Genomic DNA, 19,909 nt, shown 5'->3' with positions numbered 1-19,909 from the left:
AAATCACCCAGCGAGGCACGCGTTGCAGAACTCTTGGCATGTCAAAAGGGCCGTCTTTCTCGCAGGAGTTCGTTGGCGGGGTCCCGGGGTTAACCCTCCCTGAGCCCCTTCCCAACATGGCGGCTCAAAGAGGAGCCCGCCCGCCACCGAAGACCTCCCCAAAATGGCGCCCGCGGCCTCAACGCGGGAGGGAACCTTCCCAAGATGGCGCCCGCGGGCCTCGATCCCTTCTCAAGATGGCGCCCAAAGGCCTTAGTCGGCCCGCCACTAATGGCGGCAGGCGCCCTTCCCAACATGGCGCCCGGGACCCCTCTCGCTCGTCGCCCGCGGATCCCCGGCGCTCTTCTGCCAGCTAGAGGGAAAGTGAGCGAGGGGCGGGGAGGCAAGCGTCGGTGCACCGTCCGCGGTGGCGAGGGGGCGAGGTGGCGTCGCGGGGAAGAGGCTCGCGGCGTCCCTCCCCAACATGGCGGCGCGGCGGCTCCCCTCACGCCGTGCGTCCTCCTTCCCTCCCTCCCCTCCCCCCTCGGCCTGCTGCTCCCGCCGCCGCCGCCGGACTCGAGCGCCGCCCGCCCTGCCGCCCTGCCGCGCTAGGCCCCAGCCGCCCTTCGCCCGCCCGCCCGCCCAGGCCCCGAACCAGGCCCGGCCCAGGCGGCGGCGGCGGCGTCGTCAGGCGCGCTCCCCCTCCCTCTCCCTCTCCCTCTCCCGCGCTGCCCCTCCCGCGCGGCCCTGTGTGGGGCTCGCTCTCCCGCCTCCTCCTCCTCCTCCTCGTCGCCGTCGTCCTCTCCCTGGCGGGCTCGGCGTCCGCGGCCGGGTGTGAGGGAGGGAGTGAGTCTGCCTGGCCGCCCGGCTGGCTGTGTGTCTGGCGCGGGGCTCGACGGCGCAGGCCCGCCGCAGCGCAGCCGCTCTGAGGTGAGTGTCCTACCGCGCAATCTCCCAGCAGCTCCTCACTCGCCTCGCACCAGACCCGGCGCAGCCGCAGCAACGCGGGGGCCCCGCAGACGCCCGGACGGCCCGCCGCTAGGCCCCGGCCCCTCGCCCAGGGACGGAGGGAGGGAAGGAGGCAGGGAGGGCCGCCACGCGCGCCCTGCCAGGAAGGCCCCGGACCGGGGGGGGGGGGGGAAAGAGGGAGGGCAGGCCCTGTCAGGGCAGGCAGGCCGAGAGACCCCCCCCCCACACGCCTCCTCAGGAAGCCCCTGCGCGCACGTGGCCAAGCGGGACCCCCCCCCCGACCCTGGGGGAGACCTCTCGTGGGGGGGGGGGACGGACTCTGCGGGCTTTTAGGGAAATATCAGGAGCAACGCTGCTCTGGGGGCCCGCCCTGCCTGGGACGGCCGCATGCCCTCTGGGTGGGAGGGAGGGAGGGGGGTGCCTGGGGGTCTCCCCACCGTCTTCCCTCCGCCGCCAAGGGTCAGGGGGGAAAGGCACCCCTGGGGAAATGGGGTCGCCTTTGGGTGCAATTGGGGGGTGGGTGGGGGGTTCAGTTGGGTGGGGGAGCTGAAGTGAGTCGGAGCCAGGCAGGTTTGAAGGCATGACTTTGGAGCAGAGGGGTGGGGGTGGGAGAGTGGGTGGCCCAATTCTGCTTGGAGCAGGGGAAGGGGTGGGTGGGGGTACCAAAACTCCCTCCCTGACCCTTGGGTGTCAGAGGGAATGGACGCCCATCCAGGAAAAGCGTGTCCTTTGATGTTTGTTAGCCTTTCTGGCTAGAAAAGGTGATATGATTTCCTCAGTTTAATCAAATGAAGATTCAGGTGAGTCGCCGTGTTGGGTCCAGGTAGAGGCTTGTGTGTGCATGTGTACTTTGTTAGAGGCAGACCAAAGCATGCACACGAAAGCGTATACCTTGGATGGGACTCCTCTTAAAGGTGCCCCTGGACTCAAATTTTGTTTCAGTGGAGCAAAATTTGGTTCCAGGGGCACCTTTAAGTCCAACAAAGTTTTATTTACGGGCTGGCTGACCATTAATCTGAAGGCCCAGAAGAAAACTTTGTTGATCCTGGTCTCAAGCTTGGTTTTTTTCTTTAGACCAACACAGTTACCTGCTTGAATCTGCATTAAATGAAGTATCTTAATCTGAGTTGGGGGGGGGGGGGAAAGAATTTGCTGATTTGAAATTGTGGAAGAGTCAAATTCTTGTTGGGGCAGGAAAAAGGTGCTAGTGGTTGGTCACACTCTTTCGCTGCTGTGTATCAGAGGAAAAGTGTGTGCCATTTGGTTTCAGACGTCCTGACATTTTAAAGTCCCCAAAATAACAGCTGACTAAAAAACAGGTTCAGCTATAGGGTGTGTCATTTGCATTTTTCTTTCATTGGGGAGCCTTTCTAGGTTAAATGGGAGGAATGGCCAAATGCTGATTAAAAAAATATGCTGCGGAGTGGGTCCATAATGTTTCTCCACCATTGACATGTGTTAGAGGGGAAGGACAGCAAAATAAAAGCATTAATGTTCATGTATTGGGAGGGAGGCTGATTTCTTCCCCGTCTGCCCTGGCCTTGCTTCCTTTCTGACTGTTGGTTGCAGCCTGGAAGGATAGGTGTCTCTTTTAACTTGAGGGCAGGCCTCTCTCTTGAGGAAAAAGAGTCGTAAAAGAGTGAACAGGCAGAATTTGAGTGGTCCCCAGCTTTTGGGAGCAAACCCTGGCAGATCGAGAGCCGGCGTGGTATAGCAGTTAGAGTGCTGGATTAGGATCCAGGAGGACCCAGGTTCGGATCCCTGCTCTGCCCTGGAAACTTGCTGGAAGATCTTAGGGCAGTCATATGCTCTCAACCTAGCCTACCTCACAGGGTTGTTATGAGGATGCTTTGGGCTGATCCTGCATTCAGGAGGGGGTTGGACTAGATGGCCTGTTTGGCCCCTTCCAATTCTATGATTCTATGAGGATAAAAATGGAGAAATGGTGTAAGCTGTTTTGAGTCTCCATTGTGGGGAAAGACAGGCTGGTAAATGAAGAAAATTGAGATATGAGTATTTTTCAGGAAGGCACTTGGCAAGCATAGTGTCTGCTGAGGGTTATTGTCTGACGGCCAGTGTGAGTCTGTTGCTGGGGTGGGGTTGCAGGGGAGCCTGGCTCCTGTTAACCATTCTCTCCTGCTTGAAAGAAATGACTTGATGTTTGATTTTCCTCCCTCTTGATCTGGGAGCATTGGAAAAGATGCATAAAGGGGGAACTAAAATGATGAAGGGGAAGAAACACCTTGCCTGTGAAGAAAGGTTAAAGAGGCCCCTTCCAATTCTATGGTTCTAAGTTAGAGCTCTTTAGCTTGGAGCAGCAACAATTGAGGGGAGGCAGGATAGAGGTTTAAAAAATTATAGAGAAGGTAGAGAAAGAAGTATCTTAAATCGATTCTCACAAGACCAGAACTCGTGGGCACTCAATGAAATTATGGCTTGGAACAGACCAACGGAAGTCCTTCACCCGAAGAGTCACTGGCAGGTGGGATTCCCTGCCACAGGAAGTGCTGCTGGCTACGGGCATAGTCAGCTGCAAAAGGAGACTAGAGAAACATCTGGAGCAGAGGTCCATGAGTGGCTATTAGCCATAACACACGGTCTGGGGCAATGTAATATAATAATAAATGAAAATATAAGCAAGCAAGCAAGCTCTGGATTCCTAGAATCATAGAGTTGGAAGGGATCTCCTGGGTCATCTAGCCCAACCCCCTTCACAGAATCAGCCTCTGCTTCAAAATCTCCAAAGATGGAGAACCCACCACCTCCTAAGGAAGCCTGTTCCACTGAGAAACTGCTCTAACTGTCAGGAACTTCTTCCTGATGTTTAGACTGAATTTCATTTGCATTAATGTCATCCCATTGGATTTGGTCCGTCCCTCCAGGGCAAGAGAGAACGACTCTGCTCCATCCTCCATATGGCACCCTTTTAAATACTTGAAGGTGGTTCTCAGATCCCCTCTCAGTCGTCTCCTCTCCAGGCTAAACAGACCAAGCTCCCCCAGCCTTTCTTCATACGTCTTGGTCTCCAAACCCCTCACCATCTTTGTTGCCCTCCTCTGGACACGCTCCAGTTTGTCTACATCCCTCTTCAATTGGGGTGACCAAAACTGAACACAGGACTCCAAGTGAGGCCGAACCAGAGCAGAGAGTGCTTGGGGGGGTACCAGTGGGGGGCCCTGCTGGCGGATCTCCTGAGGGCACCTGGGCTTTTGTCAGCTGCGTGACACAGAATGCTGGACTGGAGGGCCCACTGGCTTCATCCAACATGGCTTCGCTTACGTTTTTATGAAGTCGCAGCTTCTGTTTGAGCCTCCGTTTTGGCTGAAGAGCTACAGAAGGCGATGCAGGTGCATGATTTGCTGCTCATAGTAGCCCAAAGGGGAACAAGATAGCCGATTCCCTCTGGACATGCATACTGGGGAAGGCAGCACAAGTCCTTCATTCCTTGCTTTGAATTCTCCTAGTTGTCTTAATTAGCGAGGACTGGCGCTGCTGAAACTACCCTGCAGGCCTGGTTCCGGGATGGCCCATCACCTTTCTCCCCATGATATTTCTTCAGTGTCCCCCCAGAATCCAGGAAGGTTCTTGGTATGATCAAATACCAAGAAAGCAAGCTTGATCTCATGGAGCATTTCTCTTGGAACTCTCTCAGCCCCACCTCAGCCGCTTTGTGACTCCTTTGAGTAGTGAGCAGGGTGTAAGAACCAATTTTTCTAAGCCACTTGGCGACTCCAGATAGTGAGGAGATATAAAAAACAATTCTTCTATGCTCCTTCATGCATCAGATGTTTTATGAGCTGTAAAGGAGGAAGTAAAGATGAGACCCATGTCCCTTTCCCCTTTTATTTGTATTTATTCATTAAACTTTTATATAACTTTTTGCAGCGTCCAAAGCCTATAAGAACCCACCGGGACTGGAAGTCACAGTAGAGGGATAGTTTTAGGAGGGTAGCTGTGGTGGCCTTCAGTAGAACAGCAAATTTGAAGCCAACAAGAAGACCAACAAGATTTCCCAGCTATAAGGTACTTGAGGGTCTTTAGGGTCCCATTAGCCTTGCATGTAGCAGAGAGAGCAAATGCAGGCTTGATCTGCATTTCAGGGAAAGTGGTGACTCCACTTCCTTTGCATGACCATAAGCTGTGTTGTTGTACGGCTGTGTAGCCTGCAGGCAGCTGGAGCCACAGGGAAGCCTTATCTGCTCACAGACTGCCACCCTCTGCCTAGATCTCCTGCCCCACCCTTCTCCCATTGATTTGAACAGAGTTCAGTCCCTTTAATGTGAAGGGCAAATTTGGAAGGCAGCAGTTGCTGTGTGTGCAGTTTGAAAACAACGCAATTGGCCTCTGAGTCCTTTTCCTTGTCTGGAACCGAAGGCCCAGCAGCCCAGGCTAGCCCAATCTTGTCATCTAGCGAAAGCAGAAGCAGGTTATCTCTGAGGAAGAGGAAGAGGAGCTGTTTTTTATATACCCTCCGTTTCACTACCAAAAAGAGCCTCTAAGCGGCTTACAATCACCACAACAGACACCCTGTGAAGTAGGTGGGGCTGAGAGAGTTCTGAGAGATCTGTGACTGGCCCAAGGTCACCCTTGGGGTACAAATTCAGCCAATAAATAACAATAAAGATCAGATTCAAGAGGGTAGCTGTTTTGGTCTGAAGTAGCACAACAGAAATAGAGTCCAAGTGCATGCACTCTTCCTCGGACTAAATTAACAGGGCCTGCAAAATGGGGCTCTTCCGCCAGGCGTTTGTACTAGACTGGCCTGACTCAACAGGACCCCAGTGACATCATCCCAATTTTCCATCGGTCATCTTTGCTCCACCCACCGGGCTCGTGTGGGATATAAATTTAAATGGTGTATCGCCATAAATTGTTTTGACCTTAGAATGTTATTTTAATGGGGTTTTAATGGGGTTTTATTGTTATTTTATGGATTGTATATTGAAATTGTAAACTGCCACGAGCCGGCCTTGGGAACAGTGGTCATACAAATCCAATTATAAATGAATAAATAAATAAATAAATAGAGATATAAGGCAAAAGCAAATTATGGCAAATTAGTAACCTGTCATAATAATACAATGCCATATGATAATTCTTTGCTAAAATAGCTAATGGCACAGTTTACTAATGCCACAATTTCTTTTGCCTTACACGCAACAGCTCACACCTTGAATAAGTCTTTGTTGGCATTAAAGGTGCTATTGGACTCTACTTTTGTGTATTCTTTGCACGAAAGCTCACACCTTTAATAAATCTTTGTGGGTCTTAAAGGTGTTATCGGACTTTTATTTTTGTTGTAAAAAAGATCTGAGTAAAGGGATTCCCCCCAGGGAACACATCATTAGGGTACTGCTGTGAACACTCGGGTCATGACGTGGAGGCAGGCAAAGGCAAACCACATGCAAACCCCTTTGCCCGCTGCCAGACAGTCCCCCGATCTCCTGGCTATACTACAGTTTGAGAGCCAGCTTGGTGTGGTGGTTAGGAGTGTGGACTTCTATTCTGGCATGCTGGGTTCGATTCTGCACTCAGCTGCACATGCAGCCAGCTGGGTGACCTTGGGCCAAGGCACTGATAAAACTGCTCTGACCGAGCAAGAATACCAGGGCTCTCTCAGCCTCACCCACCTCACAGGGTGTCTGTTTTAGGGAGAGGAAAGGGAAGGGGATTGGAAGCCGCTTTGAGACTCCTTCAGGTAGAGAAAAGTGGCATATAAGAACCAACTCTTCTTCTTCTTCAGTAATCTCAGGACTCTCTCAGCCTCCCCTCCCTCACAGGGTGTCTGTTGTGGGGAGAGGAAAGGGAAGGAGACTGGATGCCGCTTTGAGACTCCTTCGGCTAGAGAAAAGTGGCATATAAGAACCAACTCTTCTTCTTCTTCAGTAATCTCAGGACTCAGCCTCACCCACCTCACAGGGTGTCTGTTGTGGGGAGAGGAAAGGGAAGGGGATTGGAAGCCGCTCTGAGACTCCTCCGGGTAGAGAAAAGCGGCATAGAAGAACCAACTGTTCTTCTACACTTTTGCCATACAATAAATAATCCAGGACTTGTGGCAGAGGCTTTTCACATCAGCTGGTCCTTTTTAACTGAAGATTCCAGGGACTGAACCTGGGACTTCAGGCACACGGTTTACACGATAGCAATAAAACATAGTATTAAAAATCACAGTTAAAAAAGGCATCATATAGTCCAGTAAAAACCTTCCCCCATAGCTACCAGCAGCACCCCTCCTGGCCACCAATTTATGCCACCTTAAGGAGGGGGAGAGAAATGGAGAGGAGTGTGGGTGGGGGGGTTTCCATTTAATATCTGGCAAGTTCCCAGTCTGGTACCGGTTCATAAGAGAACCCATCTCCCATTACCGTTTAAGTTTGCTCAGGGATCTTCAAAAAAGCTTTTCAGATATCACATCTCAGGAATGCTATCCTGGGTTGCTCTGCACTGAGCAGGGGGTGGGACTGGATGGCCTTCATGGCCCCTTCCCACTTTAGGATTCTAGGAGTCTAGTTCAGCAGGGGAAGGGGCTGTCTAAGGAGGTGGGAAGGGGAAGGGGCTGTCTAAGGACCCCCTCTCTGGCTGTCTTCAAGCAGCGGCTGGACAGATCCTTCTCCTGGATGCTTGAGGCTGATCCTGCACTGAGCAGGGGGTGGGACTAGATGGCCTGCATGGCCCCTTCCCACTCTAGGATTCTATGCTGGAGGCTGATCCTGTGTTGAGCAGGGGGTGGGACTGGATGGCCTCCATGGCCCCTTCCAACTCTAGGATTCTATGCTGGAGGCTGATCCTGCATTGAGCAGGGGGTGGGACTGGATGGCCTCCATGGCCCCTTCCCACTCTAGGATTCTAGGAGTCTAGTTCAGCAGGGGAAGGGGCTGCCTCAGGAGGTGGGGAGCTCCCCCTCACTGGCGTCTTCAAGCAGCGGCTGGACAGATCCTTCTCCTGGATGCTGGAGGCTGATCCTGCACAGAGCAGGGGGTGGGACTAGATGGCCTTCATGGCCCCTTCCCACTCTGGGATTCTAGGAGTCTAGTTCAGCAGGGGAAGGGGCTGCCTCAGGAGGTGGGGAGCTCCCCCTCACTGGCGTCTTCAAGCAGCGGCTGGACAGATCCTTCTCCTGGATGCTTGAGGCTGATCCTGCCCTGAGCAGGGGTGGGACTAGATGGCCTGCATGGCCCCTTCCCACTCTAGGATTCTAGGAGTCTAGTTCAGCAGGGGAAGGGGCTGCCTCAGGAGGTGGGGAGCTCCCCCTCACTGGTGTCTTCAAGCAGCAGCTGGACAGATCCTTCTGGGTGCTTGAGGCTGATCCTGCACTGAGCAGGGGGTGGGACTAGATGGCCTCTATGGCCCCTTCCCACTCTAGGATTCTAGGAGTCTAGTTCGGCAGTGGAAGGGGCTGCCTAAGGAGGTGGGGGTTCCCCCTCACTGACCGTCTTCAAGCAGCGGCTGGACAGATCCTTCTGGATGCTGGAGGCTGATCCTGCACTGAGTTGGACTGGAAGGCTCCTTCCGGTTCTGTGATTCTTTGAAGCTAATGTACATCTTGTGGCGACTCAGCCATGCCTAATAGCTTTGTGGTGGGAGTTATGTGTCCAGCTCTCACGGGCAGCTGGCATCCAGTATCTTCGGATGCTTAGGTAGCAAGACACAGTGGAGTTTAATCAGAAAACTGGCGTCCAAAACAGAGTGTGAGGCCATTTTGACTTTTGGCCTTGTTTTACACTTTCCATCTTCACAGTTGATGGCTGAATTTTTTAAATAAGGTGGCAGTAATGAGGAAGGCCAGTGTCGTCTCTGGTCTTTGTGAGACCCAGGTTCGAATCCCCACTCAGCCATGGAAACTTGCTGGGTGATTTTAGGCCAATCACACTCCTTCAGCTGAAACTACCTCGCAGGGTTGTTGGGAGGATAAGACAGACAAAGGGAGAGTGAGGTTGGAAGTTACTCTCCATCTAAATCAGGAAATGGCCTCAATTGCGTTCCAAATGGACATTTGTCTCTGCAATATAGCATTCACAGTATAAAGTTTCTGAAACCGTGCACAGTTTGGCAGCACCGTGGCTTCACTGTTGGGTGCCTTTTAATGTAAATATTTAGAAAAACATAATAAAATGCAGGTAAGGTAACTAATACAGTGCACTATAACGCCGTAAGCAAAACTGTCTCACATCCAACGGTCATTTTGGGCCTTGGACAAGGTTCTCCAACCAGCATTTCCCTTCCACGCATATTTAGGACGGAGATTGATTTTACCGTGACTGGGGGTTGTAGGCATTTGGCTCTCACTTTAATGCTTTGCCTGCTCAGAACACAAGGCCAGTCGCAGCTTTGAACAGCTGTGGTGAGATTTATTGCATCTTAATCATGCGCTCTCCCGGTTCCTGCCGTCCTGCTGACTTCTCAAGAGTTTGTTGTTAGTTTGCTGACTTTGTTGGAAGAGCTGCGGATCTCTTTTTTTAAAAGACGCAGAAGAGTTGGTTTTTCCTGGAGGCAGTGTCACCATATGGGCAGTCAGAAATGCGTATAATATTGGACAATTTATTTATTGTGTTTCCATATTCTGCCTTTCTCACTGAGGCTCGAAACTGAATTGTGCAGCCTAAGCTGATAATATACAAGAAGGCATCTAATTAGCTCAGTAGAGGTTAATACACCCCCGATACGAGGGGTGCATTTCTCCATTCATACGTGCGCCAACAGAAAAGAGCAAGAGTCCAACAGCACCGTAAAGATTTTAAAAAATAATAATTTTATTATTATTATAGTAATAGTAATAATAATAAAGTGGCAGTGGAGGAGCTTTCATGAGTCACTGCATGTTCACACTAGAAAAGAGCCAGAGTCCAGGATCACCTTAAAGACTTAACAAAATTTGCAGCTTTCACTACTTCAGAATCTGCCACAGATTTTGTTAGTTTTTCGGGGGCTCCTGGCCTCTTGCTTTTTTCTATTGCTTCAGACAGACTAATGCAACTACCCATCTTTTATCTACACCAGGGGTAGTCAAACTGCGGCCCTCCAGATGTCCATGGACTACAATTCCCAGGAGCCCTTGCCAGCATTCGCCGGCGAATGCTGGCAAGGGCTCCTGGGAATTGTAGTCCATGGACATCTGGAGGGCTGCAGTTTGACTACCCCTGATCTACACACACCAACACCAGCACATTTGGGCTAGAGCAGAATGCCCCGAATGCAGGAGTGCTGGCATTCATTTCATTAGAGGAATTAAGTTTGATGCTAAATTGGAATTGTGCATCTTCTCCCTTGCCAATAATTCAGACTCCACTGGAACAAGACATTTTATCTTCTGAACAATGTTTGCACATAATCTGTTTAACATATATCAGGGGGAGTCAACCTGTGGTCCTCCAGTTGTTCATGGACTACAATTCCCATGAGCCCCTGCCAGCGTTTGCTGGCAGGGGCTCATGGGAATGGTATTCCATGAACATCTGGAGGACCACAGGTTGACTACCCCTGCCATATATCATATGTTATGCTAAAGCCAAGGTATTTAATGCCTAGTGTCATAAAACAGGTTTGGAATACTTGTGTACATCTGAAGAACTCTTGTCACGTGGAAATGAGATCAAATTTTGGGAGGTGTCCAGGCCCCACCAGGAGGTTGACAACCTGAGGCTGAAAGAAGCCCCCCCCCCCGGGAACATCCTAAAATTTAAGTCTTTCTGATCTTCCCATCTGCAACGGGAAGCTATGCAGGCCTTTATACTATCTCAGATCTTACTTACTTCATATATATCCTGCCCAAGCAGCTTACATTGTCTCCTCTGGTTTCTTCTCACAACAACCCTGTGAGGTAGGTTAGGGTGAAAGTATGTGACTGGCCCAAGGCTGCCTGAGTGAAAACCAGGAGTGTCAACTGCTGGACCAGATGGGCTTATGATGCATGGGTACTGGGCCATCCTTTCAACCCGTTTCTAATCATGGCATGATGTACAATTCCATGCTACATAAAACTTTTGCAAAGATTATCGAAGTATCCCAAGTTTTGTGCCATAAAAATCCGAATTCTGTGTCCTGCGTACATTTTGCAAATTGGCGCAGTTCTGCATTTTCTTTTGTATGATTTGTCCTGGTTATACGGTCGCAGTAATGAAAGAGGCCAGAGTTGCCCTGGGCTGTACACGTTTTCTCCGTCCTGTCCTGAAGAAACTATTTAAGGCAGGTGTAGTCAAGCTGCGCCCCCCCCAGATGTCCATGGACTACAATTCCCATGAGCCCCTGCCAGCAAATACTGGCATGGCCTCATGGGAATTGTAGTCCATGGACATCTGGAGGGCCGCAGTTTGACTACCCCTGGTTTAAGGTCTGGAAATGGAGCTCCAGTACAGCCCAACCAGTGACGTGGCGGAACGATCAGTAAACAGCTGACGGCACTGCCAGATTTCAGGTCTGGAGGAGCTTCTGGTTCAGTCTGCGCTTGTTCCCCTTGAGCTCCGGGGCTTTTGCGCTCTGTCTCTGCTGATGCTCCTCTCGCGGAGGTCCGCAAGTTGGGCAGGTTCCCCGCTGCAGCACCAGAGTCACGCCCCAAGGGCTCCTCTGTTTGAATTCGGAATGGAAGTCAAACGAGGACAGCCTCCCAGGCTCACGAGCGGTGTCTGTCTAGAGGACGTAATCCAAACCCTGAAGCTAAAACTAACACCGAAACTCAGAATCCTAAAGGACGGCACACAGATCTCATTCAGTATTGATGGGTTTTCCTTCTCAAGCCTGCAGGTTTCAGGTTAACCCTGGCGCTGAAGCTGGCTGGATTTCTTAGAGGCCTCACCTGGTTCATCCGTTGGTTAGGTCAGTCCCTCACTGTTCTTCCCGAAGGACCAAAAGCGATGTCCACAAGTTCAGAATGAGAGAGCCAGGGCTGGCGCTGCGGAGTCGTTCTCAACTTACATGATGTGTTGGGACCCTCTTTGGGTCGCTGAAGCCGTGGCGGCCTTGGTGACCCAAGGGGGGTCATAGGGTTGCACGCTCCGGCCGGTTCAGCGATTACGGAAGCCTGAGGCAGCCAGCGCCCTGGTACGGAGGGGAGGCGCACGCCAGCACCTGCACGGATGTGCAGAGTTCTGTCCCTGCGTGAAGAGCTGGCTGTTGCAATGTTGGTGTGCCCCTGGGCACCTCGGGCTTCCGTGATTGCCAAAGCAGCCAGAGCGTGCCACCCTACGACCCCCTTTGGGTCGCCGTCTTGGGCAATCTCCCTGAAAGGGTCGAGTGACCCACCAAGGGGTTGTGACCCCACATTGAGAACCCTTGCGTTAGAGCAGGGGTAGTCAAACTGCGGCCCTCCAGATGTCCATGGACTACAATTCCCACGAGCCCCTGCCAGCATTCGCTGGCAGGGGCTCGTGGGAATTGTAGTCCATGGACATCTGGAGGGCCGCAGTTTGACTACCCCTGCGTTAGAGTGTGAGACTAAGACCTGGGCAAGCAGTTCGAATCCCTGGCTCCACCATGGAAGCCTACTGTCAAGTGCTGACAAAACTCACAACAAAGAAATCATGGCAGAGAACAGGAGCTGATCCTGACACCTGCCTTGGGGCCTTGGGCCCGGCCCAGTCTATCAGCCTAGCTTACCCTAGCGAGGTGGGAGTGATGTGAAAAGGGACTTTGAATCCAACTGTTGTTGTTGTTATTTTTATTAATGTATTAAATTTCTATACTGCCCTCCCAGTATGGCTCAGGGCGGCGTAGAATATAAAATTAACAATTAAGGACCAGAACCGTACATCAACAATTAAAAATATGAAAAGATATAAAAACCTAAGTCTCAAATCAGCAGCATTGAGCAATAGCGGCCTCCAGAAATGCACTGCCCGTACATCTCCAGGCCAGGTGTCATAGAGTAGTAGGGTGTTTTGTAGGGGAGGGCCACAGATGTTACCAAGGCATGGGCCCCAAAAGCTTGGTGGGAGAGCTCCGTCTTGCAGGCCCTGTGGAACCGTGCCAGCTCAGACAGGGCCCAGATCTCCTCCAGGAGCTCATTCCACTAAGTAGGTGCCAGGACTGAAAATATTATGGCCAAAACTGATGCCAAATGCACATCTTTGGGGCCAGGGGAATTCGCAGACTGGCGTGCTCTTCAGGGGATGTAGGCAGAGAGGAGGTCCCTGAGGAATGCGGTCCCAGACCTGGAGGGAAAGTGGACTACAAATGTAAAATGATAAACTTTTAAGGGACCAAAGGTGCTGGGATGATCGTGATTCACTGTGCTGGTGAAAGGAAGCCTGAGGTGACCAGCTTTGGGCAGAGAGCCAAGGGCTTCTGTCCTCCGACTTCCGGCCACACCCAAGCAGAGGAGACGATCCTCACCGCTCACATAATATCCCTGTGCTGCCAGGTGTCTAGCAGAACATCCCCTACGTCCTCTCTGCCAGGAATGGCTCTGATTCCCATCCAGGCTCATCCTTACACCCACGGAGGGGGGGGGTGTATCCTGTTAGGTAAGAGTCATCAGACAGGGGTTCAAACGTCACCGCCTGCAAAATGAAAGAGAAACAAGTTTAGTTTAGCTTCTTGCTTCGTGAAGGTTCTCTACAAATGAGGCGAGCATGCAGACTGTCAAAACCCTTTCCCGTTCATGTGCAGGTCTCTCTGCCCCTTCCACCCTGTCTCTTTTCTTCCCCTGGTTCTCCTGTCCAAATTTCCTGGCTTTGTTTCTGAAATCTCCCCAGTTCACTTGCCTTCTGCTTTCCTTTCTTCTGCTCATCTTCCCCTCTTCCCTTCCACCTGCCCTGGGCTAGAATCTGCACAGCTCAACGTGTGGCAGCCAGATGTATTTGTGGCCAGACCACCTCTCAGCCACCTCTGCAGCTCCAGCAATAACCTCTGGGAGGGATTCTCTGTTTTCTGAAAGATGCCTCACAGACACAAACAAATAACCCAGTTTGCCTGCTGGGAAACCAGGCATGTGTTTTAATTTTATTGTCCCCGATCCAGCTACATTCCCAGATGTGGATGTGCACGATCACATTCACAGGCGTGCTTGTCCAATTCTGTAGGGTTAGGATGAGCATGGCTTTGGAAGGAATCGTGACTCCATGGCAGAGCGTCTCCTGGGCATGCAGAAGGTCCCAGGTTCAATCCCCGGCATCTCCAGTTAAAAGGACCAGGCAGGAGGGGATGGGAAAGACCTTGGCCTGAGACCCTGGCTCAGTGGCAGAGCCTCTGCTTGGCCTGCAGAAGGTTCCAGGTTCAATCCCTGGCATCTGCAGTTAAAAGGACCAGGCAGGAGGGGATGGGAAAGACCTTGGCCTGAGACCCTGGCTCAGTGGCAGAGCCTCTGCTTGGCAGGCAGAAGTTCCCAGGTTCAATCCCAGGCATCTCCGGTTGAAAGGACCCAATAGGAAGTGATGATAAAGACCCTGGAGAGCAGCTGCCATTCTGAGTAGGCAATATTCACCTTGATGGCCTGAGGATCTGACTCAGTAGGAGGTGTTTCATGTGTTCTTATGATTCTGCCAAGCCCCCCCCTCAAAAAGTCCCCCCCAGACCATATTCTGGCTCTAGAAGAACACAAAATCAACCGAGACTGTCGATGCTGCTACTGTGTTCTGATATTGGTGCTATTTTAGATTTAAAACTTTTTTTCCTCGATTTTAAATCAATTTTAACACACCATTTTACCTGGCGGTGTTGTTCAACATATACACCACCCTGAGCCAGTTCGCTGGATAGGGCGTTATCTAAATCATCAGATAAAGAAATAAATTTGCATGAGCACCAGCTCCATGCGCAGGAGGCCGGCTCAGGAATATCGCACGCTCTTGCCAGGGCAAGGAAGATCCAACAAGGAACATGTAGCCAGAACTCAAGGGGGAAATCTCTCTGAAGCTGAACTTCCTGATGGGGTTTCTGTGGCTCCTCTGCTCCTGGAGCATGGACATTTTAAATGGAAACAAGGGTGGTGATGAGGTTTGACGCCCTTGAGGCGTGGTGTCTTTGGGTTCCACCCTGTTTTTCTGCAGTTGTGTGAGATTATCAACTCTTTGTCTCGTCCGGTGGCATTTGCATCCCAGGGCACTCAGAGCCCCACCTCAGCCCCGGGAATTACCTTAAGCTTGAGGCACAAGCACTCACCCCAAGCTACCCACTGGGAGTTCTAAGTCCCCAATGATGGGGGGCTGGACTAGGTGGCCTCTTGCAGCTCTGTGTGATTCTGATCTAAGGCCCAGAGGGCATTTGAGCCAGGGCCGATTCTGCACTTTGTTTTTTCTGTTGTGGATCCTGCTGAATTCAGATCGATTTGAACTCGGGTCTTCCTCTACGCCCCCCCCCCCCAAAAAAAATTGAAACAGAAAGTGTTCTGCACTTGCTTGGGGAAGCTCAGAATGGGGAGGGGTGGCAATTGCAGCAGGAGTCTCTTTTCTTGAATGGGTGTGTGTGAGAGAGAGAGGATTGGAGACAGCAGAGGAGAGGGAAATAACGAGGCAAACTTCTGCTGAGAGACAAGACGTTAGGGCTTCTGGAGCGCAGTCACTTTAAGGGAAGCCTTGCAACCGGGAACCAGGAAGTCTTTGAACTGATGCCCTGGCCAATCAGGGAAGACTCCTTTGCTACAGCCCTGGAGGCATGGGGCACCAAAAAGCAGAAATCTGCACATTTACTCATGGTTTTGAAATATCGAGGCTTATATCCACTCCAGGAAATCGCGGGGGAAAGGTGGGGTCACCACGAATCAATCATGCGTGTTGCCTAGGGAAAATTTTAAGAGCCCAAAATCAAAATGGAAATTGAATTCACTGTAGACTGCAGGGATTCGGTCAATCTGGAAGTGGGTAAAAAGCCCCATGCAGACTACAGCCCAGGCACCTTTGGGATTCTGACACAGAAGGGTGAGCACAGAATGGCTGATGCAACTTAGCTCCAGCCACACTGTAAAGATCCTTGCCCCCCCCATGCAGCCAACGAACTTGGACCAGTTACAGTTCTTTCAGAGCTCTCTCAGGCCTACCTGCCTCACAGGGTGTCTATTGTAGGGAGAAGAAGGGGAAAGTGTTTATAAGTGCCTTTTAGAATCCTTGGGGCCCTAAAAAGCAGGGTATAGAAAACCAGCACTTAAAATAAATGGAGCAGCCATTCAACTTTTCCCTGGCCAATCAGATGCCTTGCTGGGCAGGAGCCCTGTTGAATCCCTTCATTGGTGGGTGCCAATGAAGGTGACCGCAGGCACCTATGGGTGCCATGTTGGGGACCCTTGCCTAAAGGGGTCTTGCTGAGGCGGCTGGAAAGAATCTGTGGCATGGATTCTGGCAGGGATCTTTGTTGGTCTGAAGCAACAGAACAGAATTTGAGACCTTTAAGACCAACCAAGTTTAATTCTGGATATAAGCCTTTGCATGCAAGCCCACTTCCTCATATAACACACAAAAGCTTATTCCCAGAATGAAAATGGCTGGTAAAGGTGCCCCTGGACTCAAGATTTTGCTCTCTCTTGCAGGTCTTTGGGGCCAAGGGCTGTCCTAAACCCCCTCCGTGTGGCTCTGTCTCAGGACCTTGAATAAAACTTGCAGGTCTTAAAGGGGCCACAGGACTCTAGAGCAATTCTGCCCTGTCCGATTAGCCTCCTTGCTGGACTAACCCTGCCGCGTGGCTCCTCTTGCAGCAAGACAGGAGAGAACCGCTGTGGTTGACAACTCCTCCGTTGCTGCTGGCCCTGCAGGGGAAGGAAGTGGAGAGCCGTTTGGCGAGGACAGGCCTAGCTGCCTCCGCAAACCTGCGGTCCCAAGTCCAGTTCTCCTGAGAGAGCGAGCACAAAGTTTGAGCATGCACACACACACAACCTTTATCCCTTGAGTCAAACTTCTCCTTTAGCCCTGGATGTTGCTTTTCGTAGATCAGTTTGGCAGCACCAATTCAACCGACTTTATAAACTGATGCTTCTGTTGACCAACAGAACTAAAAGCAAGTTCCTGTCCAGAGTATCATAGAATCATAGAGTTGGAAGGGGCCATACAGACCATCTAGTCCAACCCCCTGCTCAACGCAGGATCAGCCCTAAGCATCCTAAAGCATCCAAGAAAAGTGTGCATCCAACCTTTGCTTGAAGACTGCCAGTGAGGGGGAGCTCCCCACCTCCGTAGGCAGCCCCTTCCACTGCTGAACTACTCTGACTGTGAACCAGCCCTGGTTAGCTGGAGTTAATTTTTATTGATGTAAATCTTTTGCTAGCCGCCTTTCTTCCTAACGGAGCTCAAGACAGCTTGCCGTGTAAATATAATACATAAGAGAAAATACATAATATTGCCTCAAATAATTATAGTTGATGGCTGTAATCAAGTGCGGTCCTAAGCAAAACTTCGGCCACCTGCCTCCTAAAGATTGACGGTGGTGGGGTGGGCACATATCCCTGGGATAGTCATTGCCTAATCATGGGGCTGCCACCAAAAAAGCCTTGTCCCATAGACCCACGAGAGAAGCTGCTTTGATTGTGAGACAGGCCATGGGCGTGTCCACAGCTCTGCTTCCCAACCATATTCTGCATGATGGCGCCACTTCTGGGGTTTCTCGAAGGCTGAAGAACGTTGCAGGGGGTTCTCAATGGTCAAAAAGATGCGAAAAGCTACTATATATTATTAGTGTGGCTATGATCCGCGGATACCTAAATCCACAAATTGGTGCCACGTAGGAGTTAAGGGGATTTTTCTGCGGACTCCCCAGGTGTGCAGAAGAATCTAAGATAACAAATGAAAGAGTGGTTTAAATTCCTCTCCAGATGCATTTATGCTTTCTGCCCTCACATGGGCTGCGCTCTTCCCGGATGAGGAGTGAGAGGATACCAGCAGCCACACGCCAGGCTCAGCCACTGCCGTGGAAGACGCCAACCACCATGCCAGCCTTGGCAGTGGCCTGGAAGGGGCCAGCAACTGTGCTAGGCTTGGCTGGGCGGCAGAGCCCAGAGCCCATGGTTCAGGAGCTGCTCCAAGCCTGGCTGCAGTTGCCCTGGATGGCAATTTGGAGGGGAGTGCAATCCCCCCCCTCAAATTTCATTCCCACCCCCCATATTACCTGGTCACTCGAAGGATACGTCATGCTCCCCTTTCCCCAGCTGATCTCCTCCTTCCTTGTTTCATTTTGTCTAGCCGTAGCTACCAATGGAGGAGCACACGGTGACCCAGACGGAGCACATGGCCACCATAGAGGCCCACGCGGTGGCCCAGCAGGTGCAGCAGGTCCACGTGGCCACGTACACAGAGCACAGCATGCTCAGTGCAGACGAAGACTCGCCGTCTTCTCCCGAAGACACGTCCTACGACGACTCCGACATCCTCAACTCCACGGCTGCCGATGAGGTTACGGCTCACCTGGCCGCTGCAGGTGAGGCTCCTCTCAACAGTGCTTATTTTCTCATCCTTCCTCTGGGGCTTTGAGTAGCTTCCGTTTGGGAACAAGTTCAGGTGGGTGATGCAAGGATGGGGTTTGCAGAAGGTGGCCGCATAAAGCCCCCAACAGTGCATGACGTGCTGCCCAGTGGCTTCCAATTTACAGTGACTCTGAATGGATGACCTCCAAAACGTCCCCTTGCTGGACAGCCGTGCCCAGGTCTTGCAGGTGGGATCCTGCAGCTTTGCTTCCTGAGTCGGTCCCTCTCTTGTGGCAAATGTTGATATTTTCTTAGCCTTGTCTGCTCATTTTGGCCATAGAATAACAGAGTTGGAAGGGACCTCCCGGGTCATCTAGCACAACCCCCTGCACTATGCAGGACACTCCCAACCCTCTCACTCATCCACTGTCACCTGCCACCCCCTTGGGCCTTCCCAGAATCAGCCTCTCTGTCAGCTGTCCAGCCTCTGTTTAAAAATCTCCAAAGATAGAGAACCTACCACCTCCCGAGGAAGCCTGTTCCCCTGAGAAACTGCTCTAACTGTCAGGAACTTCTTCCAGAGGTTTAGATGGAATTTAGAATCCTAGAATCATAGAGTCGGAAGGGACCTCCTGGGTCATCTAGCCCAGCCCCCTGCACTATGCAGGACACTCACAACCCTATCGCTCCTTCCCTGTCACCTGCCACCCCCTTGACCCTTCACAGAATAAGCCTCTCTGTCAGATGGTTATCCAGCCTCTGTTTAAGAATTTCCAAAAATGGAGAACCCACCACCTCCTGAGGAAGCCTGTTCCACTGAGGAACCGCTCTGACTGTCAGGAACTTCTTCCGGATGTTTATTCCGGATGGAATTTCTTTTGCATTAATTTCATCCCATTCGTTCTGGTCCATCCCTCCGGGGCAAGAGAGAACTGCATGCTCTGGTTTTTAAAATCTTTATGGCACTTTTGTATCCAGGCAGTGTTTTTTTTTTTTTTCTGATGGGATGATTTCAGCCAGATTGTGAAGTAGCCACAGTTTGTTACCAAACAAAATTAGCAGTCTAGCTGCATTGATGCAGTGGTGCAAACTTACCTCCCTCCAAATTCAGATTAGGAAGGCTCTGATAGTGGAGGTTGTCAGGCAGACAAGTCAAGATTCAGCATGTGCCAGACACAACGTACTCTCTTTCTCACTTTCTCTGTGGTACATCTTTGAGGAAATGCAAAATAATTGCTGTATTTGTTCCTAGTTTGTCCGGTCCCGTGCTTGTCTCCTAAGCCCCTTTCTTTAAAAGCGTATTGTTCAGATATTTAACTCTGAAAGAGAAAACGTTTTCCCTCCATTCTCTGTATTCAATCTTTTCCATGTTGCCTGGAAGCTGGAATTCTTAGGTGAGAAGTTGTAACCAGGAGAGGGCAGTATTGCCATAACAACTGACGCGATCTCTTTCCAGTTATTTTAGTTTGCTGCTGCCTTGATGTGCGAAGGACTATTAAGTTACTAAAGAAAACATCTCCACCTTTCTCACCCTGGGCGGTGACACAAGGTGGCATATCACCAGCTACAAATATTAATAACTCATTTGAAGGCAGCCCTCTGTTTGCAAGGCCTGAGCAAGGCCGTCAAGGATTGCGGGACATTTTG

At 51.3% G+C, this 19,909-nt stretch overlaps 1 protein-coding gene across 3 annotated transcripts in view; it reads left to right on the top strand.

The window, feature by feature from the left end:
• The first annotated feature begins 433 nt into the window (after nucleotides 1-433).
• The window catches only part of NRF1 (nuclear respiratory factor 1), a 56,427-nt gene continuing 36,951 nt past the window's right edge, over nucleotides 434-19,909 (top strand). The window contains exons 1-2 of one of the 3 annotated variants that reach the window (XM_077340404.1): nucleotides 434-909; nucleotides 18,042-18,276. In XM_077340404.1, the coding sequence (XP_077196519.1) occupies nucleotides 18,054-18,276 (223 nt within the window). In that variant the 5' untranslated portion in view covers nucleotides 434-909; nucleotides 18,042-18,053. Of the gene's footprint in view, nucleotides 910-17,069; nucleotides 17,089-18,041; nucleotides 18,277-19,909 lie in introns of those variants that run through there. The other 2 variants (XM_077340406.1, XM_077340405.1) reach the window with 2 other exon arrangements.

Source organism: Paroedura picta, chromosome 5, assembly GCF_049243985.1.
Source record: "Paroedura picta isolate Pp20150507F chromosome 5, Ppicta_v3.0, whole genome shotgun sequence".
Lineage (NCBI taxonomy): Eukaryota > Metazoa > Chordata > Lepidosauria > Squamata > Gekkonidae > Paroedura > Paroedura picta.
The sequence above is the reverse complement of the archived record's forward strand: the minus strand, read 5'-3'. Positions and strand labels throughout refer to the sequence as shown.